The sequence below is a fragment of the Miniopterus schreibersii genome, assembly GCF_964146895.1.
Source record: "Miniopterus schreibersii genome assembly, chromosome: 1".
NCBI classification, from domain to species: domain Eukaryota; kingdom Metazoa; phylum Chordata; class Mammalia; order Chiroptera; family Miniopteridae; genus Miniopterus; species Miniopterus schreibersii.
The window spans coordinates 171,371,997-171,397,997 of NC_138101.1; the positions used below are offsets into that span (position 1 = coordinate 171,371,997).

The 26,001-nt window shown below is 43.7% G+C and overlaps 1 protein-coding gene across 5 annotated transcripts in view; it reads left to right on the plus strand.

Annotated features, from left to right (window-relative positions):
• DAAM1 (dishevelled associated activator of morphogenesis 1) overlaps positions 1-26,001 on the plus strand; it is a 152,645-nt gene that overhangs the window by 69,568 nt on the left and 57,076 nt on the right. For all 5 annotated transcript variants that reach the window (XM_081120013.1, XM_081120014.1, XM_081120016.1 and 2 more), the window contains one exon: positions 8,601-8,690. In XM_081120013.1, coding sequence (XP_080976139.1) covers positions 8,601-8,690 — 90 coding nt within the window. The remainder of the gene's footprint in view (positions 1-8,600; positions 8,691-26,001) is intronic.

Here is a 26,001-nt window from a genome sequence, read left to right on the forward strand (position 1 = left end):
GGCAGTGAAACAGGGCGATGTTGATATAGGTGGTCTTGCTTTACTAATATCTGTTGCACTTTTGAACAGAACATCACATTACTCATAAGAATCAAAGTACTGTTGGCAGTAGACCATCCCTGTAGGCAGAACACATTTCTTTGCACTGGTTGAGGTCCTGTCTGCTTAGAGACAGTAAGATGGTCAACATGGCTTCTTAAATTTCTTTCTTGTTCTCTGATTCACTAACCAAGTGCAGTAAAGTTTAAGGTAAAGCCACAAAACCATTTTATTCCTTCTACTTCTAAATTTATATTTTATCTCGCTAACATCATTTCAATTATCCTTTTCTACAGGCTGTTCAATTCAGATTTTTACTGCATGCTGGATACTTTGTTATCAACCATTACCCCTATTTCTGGGCGCTCCTTAATTTAGATTGTGGGGATTGAAATGGGAGGAGGCTGGAGAGATGGAGGAAAGAAACTTTCTTTTTTTAAAATGCAAATACTGCAAAATCATCTCTGAACTTAATAATGTTATTAAGAAAATGGTTGTCCCATTGGCCCTGATGACTTTCATTACTGTGGGTTTTAAAGAGACCCTGAGCAGTATGTACCTACTTAGTTTTGGGCTACAGTTTAAAACCTGATTATTTAATTTAATCTTCAGTCTACCATGTGCAAATTACACAGTCAGCATACTCTCCTGACTTGCTAACTTTACATGTCCCCATATAAACCAGTACAGGTTTTAAAAAACTGGAAGAAAATTTGATCTCCACAAGTAGTGTGGTTTAGGTAAGCTTTCAAGTGTAATTTTGAAAATGTGTTTTAGCAATGGCTGGAACAGTCTGGTAGTTTCTACAAATAACTGCACATGAGAATATATATTGATGCATTGGGAATCATCTAAACATCATTTGCTTTTAGAAAACATATGTCACATGACCCTTGGAAGGTAAATGCCCAATATGTGGATTGTGTGTTTTAGTCCTAAACTCTCCTCCAGTATTTTATTTTGCTGTGCTTGGAACCCTCCCCTTCCCCACCGTTAATTCCCAGAATTCCTCTGGAATTTAAAACTGTTTCTTCATGCGCGTTGTAGGAGTTCAGTTCCAGCTTCATCTTTTAGTTACGATTTTCTGGCTCGTGGATGAAGAGCCATATATATATGTATTATTATTCTTTTCTTTGAAAACCAGTTTCCTGAGAAAGTTGCATTTTTCTCTCTTGTCCTATGTTAAATAAACCCACTAGAAACATCCTACAGCTGCTAGTTGTTTATTTCATTACACAGTGTAATATTTAAGAACTAAACCAAACCAAGTGACTGAAAGATCACTCAGAATACATGTGCGCGCGCTGTTTTCAGGAAAGATTGGCATTTCTTGGATGTAGAAGAAAAAGTCAGCTGTCTTCTGCCACTGCCTGAACAATCAGTGTGAGCTTGTTCCCACAGGGACACTCGTCGCGTTAAATGGGCTGTGAGCATGCAGCCCGCGCCTGCGGGAGCAGAAGGGCACCGGGCAGTTCCTCGCTGCTGCGCCCAGGCCGGGCGGAGAGGGCGCGGGTGCAGGCTGGCTGCTGAAGGCTCGCGCCAGGGCCCAGTACGATCCGAGTGCATGCGTGCGTCTGTCAGCAGCGGGGTTTGTGTTTTTAATTATTCTCAAAGTAGTTGTGGTGGATTTGGGCTGGTCCCTCCGCCCTTCCTGCACCCCGTCACCCGCTGTCATTCTCTGCTCATCTTCTTGGAGGTCCCTTACTGTGGGAGCACCGAAGTGGCAGATGAAAAGGGTAAGGGTGATGGTGTTTAAGTAATGTTTTCTGTCCTCAACAGTCTCTCAGCCATATATTACTCAGTAAAAAAATACATAGACTCAATGTGGGAAGAGACTCATTGTACTAGATATCTTTTGTCCCAATTAAAACTTAAAAATGTCACCTAAGCTGCCAAACAAGTCCCTGGAGGGCGTGCTGAGCAGGTGTGGGAAGGGCTGGTAAGAGCAGTGCTGGTGTCACTGAGGGAGGGGGATGTGTGTGGAACTTGGCTTCACAGTTGCCCACCAGTGCTTTTCTCGTCTGTCACTTTACAGCTGGTGCTGTGTCCCAGGAGACAGAGTCCCTCCATTCAATTAGGAAAATACTGCTTAGAAATCCTCTCAATGAAGCCTTGTCAACAGAAGTTGTACTGGATTGTAGGTGTAAAAACTGCAAATTGGGGTGGCTGGATGGATGGAAGATGATTTTAACATATATTTAGAACAGTTACTCTAGATTACTTGAAAGCTGTTGGTGATGCAGACCAATTAAAAGTTAAAGTTACTCTAATGAGTTTCTAGTTGAAAAAACACAAAGAAGCTAAATGAGAAGCGTACAGGGGTAACAGCAGATTTTGTCTAGCAAAATGGGTATAATTTGCATTGCCCACTATTAAAGGCAGGAAGAGAAAAAGTATAAAACACTCAACAATTGGTAGTAAGAAACCAAAAATTATTTCGATTAGTCAGGCTTTGCCTATGGGATTTCTCCAGTTTTATTTTTGTATATTGAAGGAAGACATGTCTGTCAGACACAGAACATTACTGTGTAGGTGGTGGTGAGTCATGTTGTGGTATTTTGTGTAATGACTGAGAATGTTGGCAGAAATCTTATAGGCTGAAAACCTGTAAGGTTTGGTGTCTGTGTGTAAACATCCCTATTGAAATTTAAAACTCTGTTGTTTTTCATTTATGTCTTTCCTGACTGGTAGGAGCAGCTAATAATTCACTGAATGTATCGCTATTTAGTATGACAAAAATTTTATTTAACTTTCAGATTCCAAACCATTACTAAGAAGATAAAATACTGTTCTCAGGGTCATTGTGGTTAAATTTTAAGAGCTATGTTGGCAATTCATGATTCCTGGGTGTGATGGTCATTTGCTGTGGTGGGGATGGATGTTCATAAATTTAATGAATTGTCACAGCCTAATAGTACATTTTCTCCATACTGCCAAAGTGTCCCCCTTCAATCCACCATCTGCCTTGTGTGGCCTTTTCCCTGTCATTGGAATACTTATCACCATGTCGTATGACTTAAGGTTTGGTCACTTGCCCCTCCGAAGGTTTGACTTATTTCTGGTAGTGTTGAGCCGTAGGATGGGAGGAAAGGGTTAATGATGGAGAGGGTTAAATGCAGAGAAGGAGGCACTGCTAATGGTGGTGAGGTAGGGGAGGTGAGCCCTCGGGTTCCTGCCTGTTGGGCATGTGGGAAAACTTGGGCATGTGGTCAGATTAGAATGAGTGAATTGGGCTTGTTTGCTGTGGGCAAATACTTACTATATTTAATTTGAAGGAGAGAAGTTAGTCTTGTCTGAGTAATAGTATGATTAGAAGTTCTGTGAGCTCTGTATATTGAGTCAGATAGATGCTTACCTTGTCAAGAACCATTAAAAAGTAAAACTCAAACCACCACAAACAAACACACACAAAACAACGAGTTAATTGTCAGGTGACTCCAAGGGCCTGTCTTAGCTTCTTCCTCTCCTCATTTTCCTTCTCCATTCCCCCAGTAATTAACCACGGCTCCCACCTCCCTGAGAATATCTTAGTATGTATGTAAAGAATTAGCTTAACTCATTAGAAATAGAAATCCTGAATTACTGTCTTAGAACTTTCTCTTGTTAGCTAGAAATTCACTTGTTGACTCACTGAAATCTATTGATTTGGTAGATTTTCAAAGAATGAATGCTTTTAATATTGCTTGGGAGGTTTTATAAATAGTCCCATATTTCTATTTAGTTCACATCACTGAAAAGAGGCTTTTCAACTCATTCAAGACCCTAATTGTATATTATTTCAAAATTCCTTCCCTTGCTTTATCTAGCAAATCAGTCCATTTCCTTAGATTTATTGGTACTGTGTTAATTGTTTTCTGATTTATGTAGATTTCTCAATAGAGCTGCCTGCTTACTCCAGAGCACAAGGCTGGTGAGATTCCTTTGTACAGAATATTTTAGAAGTAGGGCTTAATAATATGCTTTGTTAGGGATGAAGCCTAGAACTTTAGTTCCCACAGCTGGGCTTCTCTTAAAGAGCCTTTCTCCTTAATAAAAAAAATATATATATAATCAATACCTTTTCTCTAAGATATCATAAATATTTTATAAAGATACAAAAAAATATAATATCTTCTCCAAGAAGGGTTTTGTTTGTTGTTATTTTCAAAAATGTGAACTTTCTGTGGAGACGAATGATGCTTGGTAAAAATATTTCTCCTTTCCTCACTTGCTAAGTGATTTTACTTTAGTCAACTTTTAAAAATGTTTAATAACATGAAAAAAAATTCTATGGCCAGTGAACGGAGCTAGACCATCCAAGTCTAAGGTGTAGTGGCAGAAACTACATTTGTTCCCTTTATCTTTGTATTAATTGCCAGTCCCCAAAACAATTGGGCATGTGATCAGAAGTCCCAAAATGTGGCTGCTGTTGGAGGAGGAGGAGGTGAGGTGGGGCAGGTTGGCAAAGGCCATGCCATAAAGGGTCTAGATCTACCAGCTAAGGAATTTGGACTTGATCCTGAAAAGCAAGGGAACCGTCAGAGCCGTCTGTCGTCTTGTCTTCTTCCTAACTAGATTCCAAATTCCATAAAATCAGGGTCTGTTATTCATCTTTGCATTCTTTATAATGTCTGGCCTTGGTCCTGGAATGGGCAGGACAGCAAGTGAGTGCTGATTGATCTCAAAGGCTGTGATAATCGCTTAGAGTCTTGCATGCTCGATGCAGCCATATTATTAAAGTGGGATGAGTCAGAGCACAGACAGTTTTGGAATGGAGGGATGGGGGTCGTATTACACCCTGGGCATTGTGCCTAGGCACTCCCAGCTATTATCTAATTTAATCTATGTCACTCTCCTTGCACAGAGTCTGTCAATGACCTCTGATTGCTCTTAGGATAAAGACCAAAGTTCATCATGGCCTTCAAGCCTGCTGTTTACTGTCTGCAGTGCTTTCTCTTTTTTTTAACCTATTGAATTCCTAGCCATCTCAGATCTCACTTCCCTTCCCTGGGACAGCCGTCAGTGCCCCACCTTCCCTTCTGCCTGCTTAAGAATATGAGCTCCGTGATACCTTTGTGGCCTCAATACCTAGCATAGTGCCTGACATTTAGTAGTCACTCAAAACACTTTTTTGGTTGCAGGAATGAATCCTTGAGATAACTATCAAACATATATTATTGCTCTAATGTTTCAGGAGAAGAAACTGAAGTTCAGAGGTTAAGTCACTTGTTCAAGGTGGAATAGCCCATAGGGTTAGACTTGGAACTCAGGGATGTCTGACAACAAAATCCTCCTCTTTCTGCTAACAGACAGCGTGCTGCGTTTTTACATTTGCCGCGGCGTCGTGATTCTACCTACGTGCCGAATGATCGATAGAATGAACAGGCTTTTGTGGCTAAGAATGTGGGCTCTGTTACCAGGCAGTCTAGACTCAAGTTCCTCCCCATCCTTTGTTACCTTGAGCAAGCAAGCTATTTAATCTCTCTGAAATCAGCTTCCTGGAAAATGAGGTAATATATTACCCACTTAATAGAATTGTTGTGAGGATAAACTAAATTAATTCACATAAAACACTAATACTAAGCACACAGAATGAGCTCACTAATTGCTAGCTGTTACTATTACCAGGATTCATTAATTCCTTCCCTTTTTTTACTGTAATCTAAAATTATATCCAGAGACCCTGTAGCAATTTTTAATTTATTTTATAGAAATTCATTTCTTGCATGAAACCATCTACCCCCTAAGTCCTTGTTCAACTGTGTTCTCTCAGTTCAAGATTGGTCATTCCTGTGTCATAGCAGAAGCAGAAGTTTTCTACCTGTAACAGCAAAATGTGGTAACATTAATGCTGTGAGGTTTTAGGATCCACATTTCTTTTCACATCTCAGCTCAGAAAGCAAAACCACAGTGTGGTAGTGTAGTAGAGGATGCAACACTGATAACACAGATCACTCTCTTACAAATCACTAACCTTTCCCCAAACTAAGCACCAGATTATCAAGCTGTTTGAATAACTGACCCCCCCCCAAAGTAATCCCAATTGTTGGGAAGTGATTTATGTCACCATTATTGTCCCCATTCATCAATAGATGAAAGCAAGTGTGTCACTTACAGGAAATTAAAAAAGAAAGAAAGGAAGAAAAATAATTACTTCACATATATAATAGTTGCATGCCAAATTTTAACATTTTTAGCATGTTCCCTCGTAATGGGACTTTCTGTAAATATCTTTCATTCTTTCCCTGGTTCCCTGGTTGTTTATTGTTGAAATTCTTAACTGGCTTTTTTGTGGTTAGGATATAATCATATGTGGGTGTGTTTTAGTGACTTAACTGTTTACCTTTTTTTTTTTTTTTTTACTGATTCCAGAGAGAGGAAGGGAGAGAGATAGGGTGCCTCCCGTACACACCCACACCGGGGATCAAACCCACAACCTGGGCATTGCCCTGACCAGGAATCAAACCTGCCACCTTTTGGTGTATGGGGCAACGCTCCAGCCTACTGGGCCATACCTTGTTCTTAAAGAAGACTTGTGTTTAAATGTTGAGAGAAGTAACAATAGAGTTGCCACCCCCCTCCCCCATCAGGCATTGCTCCCTGCTTGATTGATGTTGTTAATCCTCACAACAGCCCGGCAAAGGAAATGATATGCCCATCCTGGAGATGAGGAAGTACAAGCTTAATAGACTAAGAACTTCCCGGGAAGGCCAGCATGGATCAGGCCCTCAGTGGCTAGGCCCTGGTGGTATGGGTGTTAACAAGGCAGAAGCAAGCCTGGCAAAGTAAGTTGGGCTCATACATGGAAGACCTTCAGGGCAGGCTGAGGAATGTATAGTTCATTTTGTAGGTAAGGTGGAACGAGTGAAGTTTTTTGAACTGGGAACTCAAAACAGCCCAGGGGCTCTATTTTGAAGGCAGTGGTTTTAAAGTGTGGCCCCTAGACCAGCAACATTGGCAACACTTGGAAACTTATTAGAAATGGAAATTCTTATACTTCCTCCCCACTGCTCAGCCCTAAACACTGGGCGGTCAATGGTGCAAGGAGTCCTCGGGTGAGTCGGATGCTGGCTCAAGTCTGAGAATCCACTCCTTAGTGGATCCTGGCCTTGCTGTAGGAAGGAGTGGAAGGGCGAGGAGGAACATGTGGAGACTATTGCCAGAAGCCAAGGGAGAGGCTTTTAGGGCATAGGTTTGGGTGGTTTCATTAGAAATGAAACACAGGGAAAATCATGAGACTTTTCAAGGAAGAAATAATAGGACTTAATGACGAAATGGAGGTGTGAGTATGAGATAGGCAGGCGGGGTCCGTGAGTGGCAGGGTTGCCAATATACACCAGAGGCACTTGGAGAGGGGACTTGGTCATACTCCTCAGGGATCTAAACTTAATTGTGCATTAATTTATAGCATTTTTTAATAAGTCTTACACCCGCCAATCCGCCACGCTCAACTAGATAACTTTCCCTATAGGAATAAAAATGGGCCCGATGCTCAATACCGACCATGGACTGAGGGATCAAATGCCAAGGGCTTTCCTCTATGCACTTTATAGTCGTTATCCCATGGTTGTTATTCATTAGTTATGGATCTTTGTAAATTGCCTTCCCGTAGTGTCCAAGCTAAGATGCACAGCACTGTAAAATTAATGTTTCCAGACGCTGGTCTAGGAGGCCAAGAGTCTGGGCTCTGGAGTCAGACAGCTCCCGGCTGAAAACCCAGCCCATCCTTTACCAGGTGTGTGGTCTTGAGCAAGTTACTTACCCCGACTTCTGCCGAAAGTTCCCTCAGCTGTATGAAACAGGGATTATTACCACAGTGAGGATGTGATAATGAGTGGAAATCAGGGTTGTCGTGAGAACTAAAAGAGAAAATGCCTGCACAATGCTTGGCACATAGGTACTGAATAGATATCAGTGGAGCTTATGGTGATGAAGATATCACTCCCTTGCTCAGAACCTTCATCAGCTTTCCTTGGTCAAGACACTTACCTCTCTACTCTGTCATTTAAGGCTTTCCACAAACTGGTCACTCTCTGCCTCTCAAAGTTTTTATGTGATGGTGCTTTGCATAATCCCAGTGCTTCAGCCTAAGCTGGTGTGTGTCCCCCCAAACATACTGAGTCTGTGACTCTGTCCCCGCCTTTGATTCTGTCCCTCCCCTCCTCTCTTATCACATCCAAGTCCTTCAAGGCCCAGCCTGGTACTCAGTGTTTGTGGAGCAATCCCTAGCAAACCGTGATCTGTAATAGGATTAATCCTTTCAAACTCAAGCTTCCAGGCCTTTGCTGATCAATGCACCCTCTGCAGCAGTGCGCATGGCTCAGGAAGATGCTGTCCGTGCTCGGCCCACTTCCCTACACCCTTCAGTAAGTGCAGGGCCTCGTCCCGCGTGCTTGTGCTCAGTGCCAAACCCCAGGTCAGGGATGTGCTTTCTTGATGATGGTAACATGCACCTTCACTTAGCTCCTTGGTCTTTTCTGAGTTCATTTAAATACGTGTTGGTTTTTTCCCCTCTCCCCGATGATGCTAATAACTTCCTCTATAGGAATCTGTGAAATACTAATTATTTTTTTTCTTCTCAGGATGAACTTGACCTCACAGACAAACACAGAGAGGCCATGTTTGCACTTCCAGCTGAGAAAAAATGGCAAATATACTGTAGCAAGAAAAAGGTAAGATATCCATTATACATATGGTTACCTGGAAAATTATCATGTGTTATTATTCCCTTTGCTTTCTGCGTCACCACCAGAATTCAGACAGCTGTTCATTATGTGCAAACCAGACTGATCATGCTCTGCTGTGGCCTGGTGCTACCTTCGGCAGAGTGCCAATTCCTCGGATGTTGTGTTTATCAGTGTATGACTGGATACCCCCCACCCCCCCTGTACTTGTAACTGTATCCATAATCCTGAACATAATCCTGCACAAAATAACATTGGCTTACACGGTGATCAAAATGTCCCTCTCCCCACTCTCTTTGTATAAAAGTTTATATATAGGTGGATTAGGGCTAGTACTGTGGGGTCACAGTCCTCTGTGAGCACCTTCTTCTTTTTTCTTCTTTTTTTAAAATATATATTGATTTCAGAGAGAGGAAAGGAGAGGGGGAGAGAGAGATAGAAACATCAACGATGAGAGTCATTGATCGGCTGCCTCCTGCATGCCCCCAACTGGGGATCGAGCCCTCAACCTGGGCATGTGCCCTGACTGGGAATCGAACCCTGATCGCCTGGATCCTAGGTCAACGCTCAGCCGCTGAGCCACGCCCGGCTGGGCACCACCTTCTAAAAACTTCCCATTTCACCATCTCTAAGGCCTTGTCCTCATGGTGCCTTTCCAGCCATTTCGCATCGCTAAGGATGGAGGAAAGGAAAGAAGGCAAACTTCCCACCTCCACTGTCAGGGAACATGCCCTGGGAGTTACCCACCCAAATTCCCCCTCACATCCCCCTGTTAGCAGATGGCTACACCTCACTGCAAACGACACAGTCTTTGTTGTGGGTAGTCATCCCCACTTAAAAGCTTGGGGTTCTGTTACCTCCACAGAAGGGGAGAATGGATATTGGCAGCAAAAACACCACAGCTCTTATTTCCTAGCATCCATCATGTTAGGCATCACCCCGTGGACTATAGCTTCTGCAACAAAGTTCAGTCCATCATCTTTTAAACCCTCTGGCAAATTCTTAGACTATTCCCATCCTATTTTTGGAACCAATCATGCTCTTGGCCATCTTTAGCCACTTCTCCTTCTGTTCCAGTAGAGACCCGAATCAAGCTGGGGTAGGCGGGAAGGGCAGGGACAGCACCCAGGAGAAATGTTACCTCTTCTCTCCAACAGGCAGTGGACACTGATTACTCACTTTTGTCCCAGGGAAATCAGAACAAATTACAGCAATCCAGGATCTTTTCAAGACATGGTATCAGTCAGGGAAGCCTTTCCTTAGGTGACGTGTGCATTTTGGGACCTCCATTTGCCCACGTGCTGTCTCCCGGCACGTCTGGCTCTCTGCTGCCTTGTGTGGTCGGTGTGCTCCCTCCTAGGAGCCCTTCTCCTGCGTGAGCCTGCTTCTGCCCCTCTCCAGCCAGACTTGATGCCTCTGGTGGAGGCACCGTGCCTTACTCCTCTCCAAAACTCCAGCTTCTGAAATGAACGTCTGATGAGTGAACCACTAAGTTTTCATTACTGTTATACTGAACTGTCAACATTTTGAAGCACTTTTAATTTTCCACCTGAGCAGTTGCAATTGATAAAACTATGTGTGGGGCTTGGTTCCGGGGGCCTTGCTGAGAGACGTGTCCAGCTGTAACTTCTCAGTATGATCTTTAAGCTGCCGCCAGATGAGACCAAGCTGCAGTCCTGAGAGTCCCCGATCCGTCGTGACCAGGAAGATGCTCGTGCGAGACTCTCTCCTTTTCTTGCCTTTCTCTTTGTACACATCTTACCAACACCTTACCAACTAGTAGAATGTGTACTAGTTTCTTGTTGAACTGATTGTCATGGCTCAGGAAGCGGATGTAATACACTGGGAAAGAATTTTAAAATGAAACAATGTACTCAGTTCTGCAAGCGATGGTATTGTGAGGTCTTTGGAAACAAGGGAGCGTTGCACGCAGCTGTCTTAAAGACCCGCTCCCTGGAACCAAGAACGCAGAGTCCTCAAGTGCCTGTGTACACAGAGGACATTGTCTATTTTGGCTCACCCAAGAGTAGATTTTTTTCCTCAAAATTAGGAAGCAGTATGAAGCAGGGATTGAAATATGCACTGGAGGAAAGGAAGGGGCAGGAAAATGGGAGCAGCTCACCGAGGGGAAAGTTTTCTCCTTTCCCAGATTTTATTACACCCTTGACAGCAATTGAAAGTTAATCATGGAAACTACTGCCCCTTAGATTAGAAAAGGCAAACCCTAGAGAATAGTAATGGCCTCGAGCTCGCAGCTGCTGCTCATTTTTCAATTTCCAGGCCTATCAAATCCCCTTGCAAACCTTGTCTCTTGTGCTCATGGTGGGGTTTTAGTAGGAGGGTGGATATGGATGTGGCCACTGGCTCAGAGTCCCCTTCTTGATGGATGGCCCCTTCCTGCGAGTACCCGGCCAGACTGCGCAGATCTTTGAGAATATAGTTCTCCTGCTAGCTTCATCCCGGTAGCTTGGGTTTCTTATGTGACTTAGTAGTGGCGCAGCTGAGGGGAAAAGGTGTTTAACTCTTTGGAGAGTCCCATGGGCTTATAGATCTGCCTCTATTTATTTATTTTTAAAGTATGTTTTTATTGATTTCAGAGAGAGGAAGGGAGAGAGAGAGAGAAACATCAGTGATGAGGGAGAATCATCCATTGGCTGCCTCCTGCACAACCCCTACTGGGCATCGAGCCCTCAACCGAGGCATGCCCTGACCAGGAATCAAACTGTGACCTCCAGGTTCATGGGTCGACACTCAACCAATGAGCCTCATGGGCTGGGCAATCTGCCTCACTTTAAAATGGATGGTAGTGGTGCTTCACTAAGATTTTCTTGATTAGAGCTTCTCATGCCTTTGGTCTGAAACTGACCTTTTTGAGCTCTTAATAAATCGGGAAATAACACAGTAGTAAGAGAGCACAAACACCGAAACACACAGAAAGGGCATGACGTTTGCCTTTGCCTGAGAATGTGCTCTCCAAGGGGACAGGTTAACCGTCATCGTAATGGAGCTGCAGTGGCCATCCTTAACACTAAGGATGGATTATTTTCCTTGGATCATCTCTTGTGTAACCTTTTCAAATCAGGCTTGTCACCAGCAAGCCAAACCAAAGGCTGAGAGAAAGCGGCCTACCCGTGGCTCCTTCAGATCTCCCATCTTTCAAGATTAGAACCCAGGGCACTATCGACATTCTCATGCATAATGAAGCCGCCGGGCAAGGGCCCATGAAAGCCAAAAGAAACAGACACAGGAGCTGGTGAAAGGCAGGCTTTCTGCTAAAAGTGCACAGGACTGGGAACTGAAGAGGGGCCAGGTCTTCCTTAGCCAAGTGGCTCTTTTCCATCCAACAGTGACTAGAGTCCCAGCGGTGGCTATCTGCTTATCAGGCTCTGTGTTCATTTCTCAAACTTCTCTATCAAGTCTCTGGTTGAAAGACCTGTTTCCAGAGCCAAAATGAAAGCAGCAAAAGTATTTCTGGGTCTAAAAGAATTGGAAAGAAACTAATTGGAATTCTGCCTAATTGAGTAATCCGGGGGAGAGCAAGAGATGGATGCTGTGGCCTTGTTGAAAGTCCAAACAAATCTGTAGAAATGACTGGACTGGTTGGTCAGCCATGGTTTGTCACACACAGCAATCCACTGTCACATTTTTTAACTTTCATGAAAGGTCCTCAAAAAGGTCCTGTTGAAGGGGCAGAGGGTCGGGGGTTGTTTTCAAATAGGAAATGTTTGTGGTTCTTATCTTTAAAGGTAATTCCCTTTTTACTTCCAATCACAACATACTCTTTTGTTTAAGTGAGGTTTTTCCCAATCTCCAGCCAGAAACTGCATCTGTTAACAATCTTTTGGATTTTAAACTGAAGCTTTTTAAACAATGAACCATCTGACCACGAAAGGCATCTGGCCATGCTGTATTTGCTTATTGTTAACATGATTTTTAAACCCTGGGAAAATGAGGAGTAGGTCTTCAGAGGGGAGAAAACAAAATGGGTGTATTTACTGCATTATGGTGACAGCAATCTTATCAGGCAGGAATCTTTAACTGCAGCTCTTCACAAGAGAGCTGTGTCACTCAACCAGCCCTTGGAAGTATCTACAACATGCTTTTTCTCCTCTTTGGGCTTCCGAGTTTGCAAAGTAAGTGAGTGGGGCTAGACACTGTTAGCCGTGGTGACATCAGATATTTGAGGCAAAGATCAGGATTTGACGACTGCACCTGATTTTTCTTCCTTTCATTTCTATCTCTAAAGCTAGGCTTAAGCGCAGGCTTTGTAGGCTTCATGTTACACTTCTGCACCTTCCTAGGTTTGCTTTGGAGAAGGTGAATTTGTACTCTGCTGCTGAGTTTGACTCTTGTTTAATTAAATCATTCCAGAATCTCGCCCAACCTGGCTGCGGTTCAGCTGTTGTGATTTATGCAGAGTTCAGATTTTGAAAACATTTAGGAAAGTGGCTGAAAATTCAGCTGATACTTTTCATGCAGTCCCTTCATTTGATTTGCTTATCCTAATTGGATCACCTCCCCACGCCTCTCCCCAGAAAGGAATTCTCTCCTTTCACCGCGCACACACAAAGATAAAAGCTGCACTGTGTATGGTCATCAGGTTCACTTCTTTCGGTTCCTTGAGAGTTGAGGCCCTCCTGCATTTGCAGCGCAGGGAGGGAGTGGTTTAATAAAAATACAGGTCTAAAGGAACATGTGCTAAAGTGGTGGAATTAAAGACAAAAGGAATCATCAGTGTTCCACACAAACTGTCAAACAAACGAGCTGCAAAAGAAAGATGGTATGCTAATCCTCCAGTTGTTCCCAGCACCCTGATGGGAAGCTGCTGTGGTCCCCTGGGAGAAGCAGCAGGAATGGTTGGGCATTGGACCTGGAAGATTTGAGAAGAAGGACAAGTTAGACAGCCTCCTCTTCTTTACTGTAGTTGTTTGGATTGACATTAGAGTGAGCTTTGGATTTTCAGTGCCCACTTTGCTAGATGTCAAGATTTGGGAGAGGGATCCAGTAAAAGGGAGAAAATGAGATTTCAGTAACACTATTTCTAGACTTCTTGAGAAGTACCTGGTTTAGTCTCCTGCCATTGAGAGTTCACCCCAAACATGGATTCCAGTTGGCATTTGTGCTCCTAATGCTAAGGGGTTAAAGAAAGTGGCAGAAGTAGTAATGATTAGAAGTGGGATTGAGCTGTCTTTCCCCCTCTGTTTCTCTAAAGACTAGATGAAGGAAGCACAGTAGTTGGAAGACAACAGGCATTTCTAGGCTCTGTCTCTGAAGCTCTCTGCCTTATCTATGTATTTCCTGGCTATGAGAGATGGGGATTTGTGTACAATCCCAGACTGAAATGGTAAGAAACAACAAGCTTTGAGTATCGGGCACTTCACTTAACGAAACAATGCTGTTGGTGAAGGGCAGGTTGGTGTGCAAGTCACCTGATGTGTATTGAGTGCTTTCTCTGGGGCAGACTCTTGGCTAGATTCTGAGGATGATTAAACCAATAAGTCAATTTTCCTGGAATGGGTGGTTCTGGTAGGAGAAGCAGATAAAATCAAGTAATTGCCAGGTCTTGTCATAAGCTCCATTATAACGTAAGCAGACAGGCTCTGGGGCACAGAGGAAGGAGCCACCAAGCTCTGAGGGTATATGTATGTGACTAGGATGAGTTCCTTTGCCCTCTGACCCATCCAGCTGTTACGCCAGTGAAAGGACTGATGTCATGCTTTCATCCCCTCATCTAGAAACTGGCTCCTTTTCTAGGAGTTGAGCTGTGTAGGCATGCACTGAACACTTTTTGTCTTGATTTGTACTTTGTTTTTTGTTGCTTTTGCCAATGCTTAAAAGGCCAAGTTTAGCCTGTTGGCCTAATCTGATCTTTTACCTAGCACAATTTGTAGGGCTTGTTAGGAAATCTATAAAGAGGCCTAAACTTTGGAAAAATGAAGACACTGGGGTTGGGGGAGACTGAAATAACAGGATTGTTCAGCCTGGAGAAGAGAAAGGTGGAAACTTCAACACAGGCTGATATTCACTGCTTATACCCAGTAGAACTACAGCATCTGTTGAAATACTGTCAACTTCCTGTTGGTAAAGAGCAGCTATCCCAATAAAAACCACACTGACAATCTGACTCTTCCCCCAAGGATCCACCAGTCTTCCTCCATGATTCAGGAACTCAAGGGTCAACTCCTAGCATGGTACAGCAGGGACTCAGAACCTGTTCTCATATTGCATCATTGGTTCCAATTTATTGATGCCCATGCTTAAATTTTTGGTAAATATTTTGAACACTGGCCTACAAATGAAAAGGTGACTGACCTGAAGATGGTGACCAAAACCATTTGATGATATGTATCCAGAGCCTGAAACATGCCTCGGAAGTTAATCCCACGGAGCGATGAGAGATACAGTGAAGGACTGTGTGTGAGGTGTTCTTTGCAGTGTGGTCTCCGAAAGCCAAGGACTAAAAACAACTCAGAGGAGCATAGTTACAGTACAGCCACAGCCACGACATTATCTGCAGCCACCGGAAAGCCGTGTCTTCAAAGGAATTTTAGTGACATGGGAAACTGCTCAGCATGTAATAATAAAATTAAGAAAAAGACATGCAACTGTGATCAGTTCAGTCAGAAGCTGGCAAATATAGGTAAAGGTAGGTGGACAGACAGCCGTCGGGTGGGATCACAGGTGACTTCTGGTGATTTACATCTCTTTCTTTACACATCCCCCAGCGCCTTGCCCTCCCTGCTGCCTTGGAATATATGTTCCTGATGGTAAAAATAAACTAGTTCTGCTTTAAAAGCGCATACAAGGCGTTTTGTATCGGTGAGGCTGCGGTGAGAGAAGCAGGCTGAGCGGGGAGACGGAGCAGAGGCCTGCCCTCAGGGTGCCCTGGACGCTGGCTCAGCCTCCCCAGAGCTGATGGCTTTCACCCAGCAGGGAGCCCCTGCCCAGGGCGCAGCCACTGGGGAGGAAGGCGGTGCGCCCCTGCGGGAGCAAGGGCGGCCGAGCCCGCGGGTCAGTTCTCGCTGCCCCGCCTCTGGGTGCCCCCCGCCACAGCCTGAGCCCCGGTCCTGGAGGCAGCCCCCGCCCGCGCACAGAGGCCACGGAGGGCCCGGGAGGGGAGCAGGGCCCGCCTGCGGCTCCGCTCCGGGGGGGCCTGCGCGCGCTGCGGGGTGACCAGCGCCCGTGGCGGGGACAGGCCCTCGGCGGCCCGCGGCCCGGGCACCGGCAAGAGAGGGTGTCCTTCTGCCCGGCCAACTGGAGCATCAGAAGCCACCACATGTTTCTATAGAGATTAGGCGGAAAAATAAATATTGTTTAAAATGCAACCAGTGCCTGTCTTGTCTAGACAACCCTGGCACTTGTTTTCATTGGCTAACTCAGGGACACCCCCCGCCCTGCTCTTACCCGGGGTCAGTAAAACAAAAGCGAATCTGCCAATGGCATTTATCTGTTTAGGCAGAGACTGTGAAAACCTGGCGACCGGGCCCTGGTGATACCTCCGTAGCTCTCTGCCGGAGGCGTGCTTCTCCTTGCTCTTTCCCCATCAAGTAGCATCATCTCAAAGCTAGCGATTCTTTTTTTTTTTCTTTTTTTTTTTTATTTATTACAAAAGCAGTGCTATCGAAATGAGTACCAAGTTTTAGATTTGGAGTACAAAATTTAAGGATTCTCTGCTTCCAGCAGCCCTTAAATCAAAATTGTGTTCCAGTAAGGGCAGTTGGTTCATGAGTATTTATTTGCCTCTTCCTGCAATCCCTTTGTTCAGTAACACCAGTTTGGGGTATTGTTTTCTCCCAGTGTTACCAATTCTGTCACTCCAGCCATGCCTGCTACCATCCCTGCCTTGTGGTGTCCATAATGGTCCTGAGCTCACAGTTTGTGTTTCATAAATGTTGACTCTCAGCGCCCAGCTTCAGTAATGAAGCAGCAGTCAGCAAACTCACCCACAGAATGAGCCAAAACATACCCATCTTTCTTCTTTGGTGCTTGGACAAGTGGACAAATCTAAGATATTGTAGACACCCTCTGAGTCTTCTGTCGGGGTGCTTTATTCTGGTTCTGCGTACAGTCCTGTTTTTCAGGCCTGAGATACTGCTAGAGGAAGGATACAACACTAAGAGGTTTCATTAAACAAGTCAATTTTCACAAATTAGTAACTTATTAGGTCGAAGTGAGCCAGATTTACAAGTGCCCTGTTCAGCAACAACAGTTGTTCAGAGACTCAGCATTAAAATTCAGTAGTGTGATCTAGCTGTGAGATTTCCGAAGTTAAGCTAACAAACAAAACTTCAGTGTTGGGATTATAAAAGACTGTTTCAGCACAGTTGCAGATGCCGTTAGTGATGGAAGCCTTAAGCCTAGTTACCGGAGCAGACAGCCTGGGCCCCAATAAATGGGCACTTCCTAAAATTTCTAAAAAAAGCCTAAACACTAACAAACCTCAAGTCATGGGATAAGTTATTATTTCCTGGTTTGGTTATTTTATTTTTATTGTGGAATTTTTAAATGTACAAAAAAGTACAGAATATAATAACCACTCATGTTTAACATGCCAACATTTTATCATACTCACCTTGAATTTTTTAAGGACATAAACCATTATAAATATATTGTAATCCCAGTGGTGCCTTCTATTCTGAAGATGGTATGTGTTTTTCCCTCATCCATATATTTATAATCTTACTCTACATGTTTAGATTCATAAACAATATATGATATTTCATTTAACTTCTATATAATAATGTTCATTACATGAAAATGCCACAGTTTATTTTCCCCCCTTTGATTAATACTTATTTCCAGTTTTTTGTTATTAAAAAAGTATTGCAATGAACATCCTTGTGCATGCAATCAAAAATTTCCCTAGGATAGACACCTAGACAGCTAATTACTGGTTTGTTGAGTATGGACATTTTCACCTTTAACTGTCTCCAAAGTGGTTGTAACAACTTATATCTGCAGTAAATTAGTTGCCAATCCTCTGAGGAGCTGGTGCTGTCTGAGGGGAGAGAATTGGTTTCCCATTGACCTGCTCAATCACTTTGCGAAAGTTTGAATGTTTCAGGTATAAGAAACTTTCATTAAAGCTCTTCCATTTTTCTCCCGTATGTCTTAGCAAATCAAATTGAAGTAAAACTTACCAGAATAGAAGGTGTTCATTTTATAAAGGAAACCCAAGGTTTAGAAAATGGAAAGCGTTCATTCAAATACCTGTCAAGCCATACAGAAGTACAAAATGCCAAAAGGACTTAAAATGGACAATTCACCCAGAATTGTGTTTATTTGGTTTGACTGCAAAGGAAACTGCTCTGTGTGTGGTTCACCTTCCTCCCCTCTCGATCTCTTTACACCCTCAGTTCCAGCCCCAGGCACATTGTGTTTCCATCTCCAGCTCCTCCCTGATGTGTGCCACCGCCCAGCGCAGGAAGTTCCTCTGAGGCAGTGACCACTTCCCTGCCGGTGACTCAGGTGCAGGTGCGGAATCAGCACGTCTGCATGAACAAGCAGATTAGCTGTGGCTGGACATCGCACACTGGCCACAGCATCTCCTTATAAGAACTGTGAAAGCCTCTTTTTTTCTCGCATCCTCGATTCCTTCGATATTGAAGAAATTGAGAAGTGCACCTTGCCGTCTCTCTCCCCCAGGCCTAAATTCTGAGCTAGTGCATATGTACAAGTCAGCTGATGGATTTGGGGGTTGCTGATTCTTCAGTCTAGAAATACTTTCTCGGCTTTGTTCTTTAGAGCGTTGTAGAAACAGTGAATATGTATCTGCTACGTAGGTACCACCTCTCTTAGGGTTTTCCTCAGACTTGCATTTCTTCATTGAGCAGCCCTTTTATCCAGGGCCTTGCTTTCTTTGTAATTAGGGAATGCCAGGCTGGAAGAGGGTAGAGAGAATGACCCTGTGTTTGTGTTCATTTATAATCCTCCAAACAACAATAAAAATAAATAAGCAAGCAGTGTACAGTTGAGAGAAAGTAAGACAATTTCTCAGTTGGACAGACCAATTACTGTAGAGACCTGGGGAGTCTGGGGGTTGTGTGTCCTGTGAAGCTCTCTTTTGTCCTCTGGAATGGAGGCTAGAGAAGCACCTCTTACAGCCTTCCCTCTGTGCCTGTCACTCATGCCCCCGTGGGTGCTGCACTATGGGGAGAACACTCCTGCGTAGGCTCCAGTCCCTGGGAGAGCCTTGGAGCTCTGGGTTTGCATGGAAGCCCTGGGAGGGTAGTGGTCTTCAGCTGCCAGAGAGCAGCTATTCTTGGCTTCCCAGTCTTCATTCTTAACCAGGTTCCTTTTGACAACTCGGGTACAGGACAAATTCCATCACGTATTGATTGCAGGGTTAGGAATCCAGGACTATCTTGGAGCTCTTTATCTTTGCCATCAAGTACTTGTCAATACTGCTATTGTGGAACCAAGGTTCTGACTGCAGCTACGTGAGGCCTTGGAGCCCCTTGCCTCTGGATTGAAGCACATAGGCGTAACTCCATTTCACCTCCAAAATTCTGCAATCTGCAGGGGTAGGATTACATATTGAACGAGTGGCTGTGTGGTAGCTATATTCTGATGGAAAGGGATGTCACTGTGTCTCATATCCGAGAATCCAGAAGTAGCTCAATTTGGTTATCACCAGCCCAGTGGACCCTGAGGGGCATACAGCGGGGAGACACTCCAGAACAGTGCACATCCTTTATTTTGATTTTCCTTAAGGACTTCGGCTTCCTTCCCTGGTTAACTGAGCACAACCTCAAGCAGAGTTGGCAAAAAAGTTTATCTTGATTACTCACTGAGCAATTGGGGGTTGAAGCCTGGAGCATTGTGAGAAGCTTTCAGAGGCGATGAATAGATTCAATAAGCACAGTGTGGTAACTTATCAGCAGTGTCTGCCACAACACTGATGGGAAAATGTGTCATATGTAGCAAATATTTGCCATCTTTGCCCTTGAGGGTTCCTCTTGCTCCTAGATTACAGCTGGGTGTAAGTATCATATTTCATGCTTCTTTTCTCTCTGTCTCTCCCTGGTTCTCTGCAGACTCTCTAAGGGCCGTGGCACCTACTTTCATAGAAAGAATGCCCCAAGCCTGCCTGACTTCACACCCGCAGGGGATGGGGTTATGAAAGACGTCAGTGGAGGGGAGTTTCCACTTTGGAATAGAGATCAGAGAAGAACAAAACCACGTTTTCTGAGTTTTTCATATATGTGTATATATGTGTGAAGTAAATATACATATATATTTATTTATTCTTTTCACTAATAGCTCTAACACACCAATACTATTGGGTCCATGTTATGCTTGGTGCATTTCAGAGCCTCACACCCCCCTCACGCCCCCCACAAAGTAGGAAGACGCTTTTAGCTTCCAGTGTAAGTTAGGATGTGCTGCTAATACCTCTGATTTGGGCTTCTCCAAATTCCTTACTCTTCAGGAACCTGGTGCTTTGTGAAACCAGAAGCTGGTTACAGTAGAAAGTCTACTGAGAATACAAGACTCTAAATTATGGTGCCTTAAATTCTCTTCTTCAATGCGGTGCAGAGCAACACTTGACTTAAGGGGTCTTAAGATGGTCCCTTTCATCTGTCCCCGTACATGCACGTCTCCTCAGTTTCTAAGGTGTACTTCCCCACATCCTCACGTTTAAACATTTCTGAGATGGTGACTTCTTCCAATGGATGCTTTCCTTCTTTATTTTCTTTGACCAAAAATGCAGTCATTAGTTCAGTAATGTGCCACAGAGTCAGTGATGGCTAAAATCAGAAATATGATTATAACTCTCTTTCTCGGGACAGTTAGCCTTTTAGCTTTTTTCAGTCATCCTGAGAATGCCTCCATGAATGGAACATGCCTTTGTGGGCTCACTGTTTCCCCGGATTCTCTTCTTAGTTTAATTACTGTTTTCCAAAGTCCTCCCTTTATAGCCCTGTGTTAAGCATTATATTGCAAATCATAAACACACTTTGATTGTTTTCCCAAGAGCAGGTTACAGAACATCAAAACCTGCTTCACGGCATTCTGAAAGGCTGGTCTGGGAGCAGGAAATCTGGTAGCAAGATGTGAGGCAACAAAGGCCGTTGACACCACTGATTGGATTTCCACACTGCATTAGAGTAGCGATGTGTGTCCAGACATGTAAATCTACCGACCAGCTGGTCTAAATCGTACTTAGGACTGTAGCACTCCATGGTGACATGTGGGTCAAAGACTTGACTCTTAACAAGCTACATAGAAGTAATTTGTTTTATGTCACTGTATACTTTTTTGTCATAGGCAACAGGGGAATGTGGGCTTGTATCATTTCTGAAAATAATAATTGGAGAATGTTTCTTTTTCTTTGCCATGAAAATGAGGGGAATTGTCATCTAAAATTGGCTTCAGATGTTGGAGTTGTACTGATTGAGAATTTTAGGCTCCAGTCATAATCCATGCTGTGAAGTGCTCTGCCAAAGAAATGAGTTGTTAATAAATAAAACAAATGTCTCGTAGTTTGGGAAGTGGAAAGTAAGTCTCAGTCTTTAGTTCTAGGTAAGGATTGTGACTGTTTTTTAGCTGTATCAGAACATGAAATGCATTTTCCCCCAGGCTCCTGTAGCATATGACTTTTAAGATTTCAATTCTGTTAAGTCAGCGGAGGCCTTTTCAGGAAAGGAGAGGGTGTTGGAACAGACTGGGTCCTGAGCTGTTTCTGAAGTACAGTTGGTTTCTTTACTCTGGAAGCCTTATTGTCATTCGTCTCTTTGTTTCATGCTGCTGTTCCCCATCAAGAGACTAGATGTCTTTTAAATGGCACGCTTTTCTTGCTTCTCTGGGGTATGTTATTTGGGGAAGAACAAAAATGATAGCTGATTGAGAACTGCAGTGCAAGCCAGATTTGCCATGTGCTGTCTTTCAATTCAGGTCATTCAGTTTGTGACAATAAGAAAATAATGTCACATTTTATGCTATCGAGGAAATGTTTCAAAACATTTTTTCCAGTAGAGCTTAGGAATGTTTACACTTGATTTTTATTTTGAAGATACATTGATAGAGACTGGAGTTTAGTAAAAATGCAGAAGTTAATAATACTTGACTGTTTCTTTTTATCATGATGAGAGGAGGGAGTGAAGTCTATAAATGGATACAGTTCTTTGTAGCTATACTTGCAAAGACTGAGAACCTATTGTCAGAGTAAGTTAGTGATCTTGTAAGAAACTCTCAATGCTCAAGTTTGGAAACATTCTCATATATCTCATGTCTTGTATTCATGGATCGCTAACAGGAAAGCAGGGAGCTTTGTTCTTTTATCTGTGTATTCTAGCACCTAGAACAGTGTCTAGGCCATTATACAACTCAATAAATGTTTATTGGATGAGTAGATGAATTAACTGGAAAGCAAATGACTTTTTAGATTCAGTTCAGCACTGTGAGTTTTAAGTATAATGACAGAGGGCTTGTTCCTATTCTGCCCTCGAGAAGCCCTGTGTTCAGCAGTGTAGTGTTAATACTGCTCCCAAAGTAGGCTAGGTGTTACTCTTAAATGTCATCAGCTCCAGACCAAACTCTTAGGCAACAGTGGTCAAGTTTTGCTTATTTTCTGGCTGGAGGTGGGAGGGTGTGGGGTATGAGTCTAAACTCACTGAACTCACAGCTTTTGTTTCATTTTGTTTTGTTTTATGAGCAGTGCACAAAGTCTTAGAAGCACTCCAACAATTTGCCCAATAAATTTCTGGGTAGGATACAGGACCAGGTGCAGCTATGCGCCGTGTAAGGGGACTAGAGTGGAGTGGTCTCAGTGGTTTCACGTCAGAGACTCAGTGGTGCACAAGTAGAAACAGTCAAGGCCATGCCCGGCCGGGCATGGCTCAGCAGTTAAGCATCGACCTAGGATCCAGGCGATCAGGGTTCGATTCCCGGTCAGGGCACATGCCTGGGTTGTGGGCTCGATCAATGACTCTCTCATCATTGATGTTTCTATCTCTCTCTCTGCCTCTCCTTTCCTCTCTCTGAAATCAATAAAAATATATTTTAAAAAAAGAAGAAAAAGGAAAAGAAACAGACAAGGCCACAGAAACAGGCGGAATTGAGGTGAAGTGGTCAGGATGGGGTAGGTGTTCTTGAGCAAGAGCTTTGGGCAGGCCTGAGCAATTGGGTAATTTAGGTGTGAGGAGCCTGGAGCAGAGTTAGTCATATAGCTTGGCTTCCACATTACACCTTTACAGATGGTGTTCTCCTCAACCAGGAAGCACTAGTCACGCACCTCTTATTCGGCTACACTGTAATTATATTGAAATGGGGGTGGCGGTGGGTACTGAATGTTCTGCCTATAGCAGTCTGCAGTGTGATCTCTACTTTTCACTATCTTTGAGCTATCTAACAAATCTAAAAATTGTTTTTAAAACCAAATAGTGCAAATAATTCTTGTCCATTGAACTGCAAATTGTCTGATGTAATTTATCGTCCTGTTGACCAGTTTTGTATCTATTTGTAAATAGATGCTTATATATGTTTTTGCCCCTTGGGTTCTCTGTTGAACCCTTTGTAACATCTTGGCGGTTCCCTCATTTATTAATAAGTTCAGTAAAATCTTGGACATCAGTTCATGCCATGATTTTACCTTTTGAAAATATGTCCTCGCCCGGCCGGGCGTGGCTCAGCGGTTGAGCATCGACCTAGGATCCAGGCGATTGGGGTTCAATTCCCGGTCAGGGCACATGCCCAGGGACCTAGGATCCAGGCAATTGGGGTTCGATTCCCAGTCAGGGCACATGCCCAGGTGCAGGCTTGATCAATGACTCTCATCATTGATGTTTCTATCTCTCTCTCTCCTTCTCCTTTCCTCTCTCTGAAATCAATAAAGATGTATTTTTTAAAAAAAGAAAATATGTCCTCTATAGAATTTTTAGCTTAGAGGATTGATAAAGGGGTTAATTTTCTAAATGATCTGAAATCTTTAATAATATTTTAGGCTGGAATACATAATATGATTGTGGGAGATTATGGGAGAACGTGCATTGTATATCGATTCTACTGAGTTTGATATCTACCTAGACCAAAGAAGGGGAAGGAGCAAGGCTCAGGGATTCAGAGGCGTCAGGCTTCACACACGTTCAGGAAAGAAGTTCCCGTGATGGTTGAAGGTGGGGTGGAGGCACAGGAGAGAAGCAGGGGTTCAGAAGTATGATCCAGAGACCTGGAAAACAATGCTCTACAGGGGCTTAAACGTCCCACAAGGTTTCTCTGCAGTTCCTAGTCACTCGTTTTTAATTCTTTAACTTACATTTATGTTTTAGAGATAAAGTGTCCTCAATTTTATAACAAGAAAACTAATTTTACTCTTGCTAAAATAGATAACACCTAATGCAACGGGGACTGTGCGTGTTTACCCCTGCTCCGTATGACATGTATCTTTTGTGTCTAAATCATAAATGCTGTTTGCTGTGGACCATCAGGACAGCAAGAGCTTGTTCTTTCTCTACTTGGGGAGACACTGGCCAGAAATCTTCCAGGTGCCCTCTCGGTAGAAACTGTCTGGAGTTGTGCACCACTAACAAGCGTGTGAGAGGTGCCCTTTCATAGGAATTGAGATATATTTGTTGGAGTTATTTTGGTGAAGGATGAACATGAGGGCATGATGAACTTATGGAAAATTTGAGATTTATTTATGAATTGAGGAAGATAAACTTGTGCTATACAGCCAGTGGAGAATTTTTGTTTTGGTTAAAGAGAAGAATTTCGGAGAACATAATAGCTGTATTCAAATTGTTTAAATATTTGCTGGGTTATAGCTCACAGGAAAAATTAGACTTACTCCGTGCAGTTCCTAAGGGCAAAACTAAGGCCGATGAATTCAGCATGAGGTGACTTCTAATAGTGCTGGCTGAGTGTGGACCCCTCGAAACCTTCTCTCAGAGAGCACACGATCAATCACCCGCTGATGGTTTATGTAAGGGACCCCTGGGAGGGGAAACTCAAACGGGGGTGTCTCGAGGGTCAAAGACCTAGCTATATAATTATGTGATGGCTTTCCTTAAAAACATACAGATGTGTTGTAGCATTAGGAGAAATGGGGACAGAGGTTTGCTTTTCCTCCATGATTCTAAATACCAAATATGAAAGCCATTGTTTTGTTTGGTTTTTGTTTTCTGAGGAAGAGAGAGAGAGAAACATAGATGTGAGGGAGACACATCACTTGGTTGCCTCCTGCATGCAACCCAACTGGGGCCAGGGATCGAGCCTGCAACCGAGGTACATGTCCTTGCCGGAACTGAACCCAGGACCCTTTAGTCTGAGGGCCGATGCTCTGACCACTAAGCCAGACTGGCTAGGGCATCCATTGTTGTTGCAAAGTCACCCTCCAGTCTTCCCAGAAAATAACTGCCGTGCTGAAGCTTGGGAGGACGCACTGGATTTCCGGGCGGATGAAGAGGCTTCTGTTCTGTGTGGTCCCAACCGGATTTTGGCAACAGATGCACTTGATATATAATTGTGGCAGTGACCAAAAAATGTAACCAGGACTGGCAGTCCCAGGAAACACATGACTCTCTTGAAATGTGACAACATAAGAGTTATTTTTTGAAACCAACTGCCACCCTTTGGCAAGCTCCGGATATAGGATCTAGCTTCAGCCTACAGTTAGGGGTTAGAGGTGAGTATTGGGAGGACTGTCTCAGGAATCCAGGCTTGTGGGCCTGCTGGTTCTTCTCTTCCCAAGAAAGATGAATAAGACAGAAGCAGCTGGGGGCTAACATCAGGATATAAAGGGCCAAGGGATGCTATGCTGTTTTAACCACTCTCAGGGAGAAGTGAGCTTGGTAAGAAGGTAGACTTGTCAGGCATGGTAGCTCCAGCTGCTTCTCTAGAAAAAGTGCGGGTTACTGGGCAAATTCCAAACACCTCATGGGCTGATCCTAGCTCACAGCTGGGGTTTACTGGAGATAGAGTGGCCTCAAAAAGAGGAAGTAGCATGGAAAATAGCTGGTGATCAAGTGAGAATTTTGATGTACTCCCATCCTCTCTAGAGCCAAGCTCTGCCTAGCACGAACTGTGCCCTGTGGGCCGGATCGGGCCAGTCACCTGTTTTCATAAGCGCAGTATTATTGAAATGCAGCACTGCTCATTTGTTTAAGTGCTGTCTGTGGCTGCCTTTTGCACTGTGCAGTGGCAGGGTCAAGTAGTTGCAACAGACTGTGTGGTCTGCAAAGCCTAAAATATTTATTACCTGGCCCTTTCCAGAAATAGTTCTCCAACCGCTGGTCTCTAGGCTGTTCCTCCACACTTCATTGTGGCTGTCTTTTGAGGAGATGCTGGTTACACTGTTACT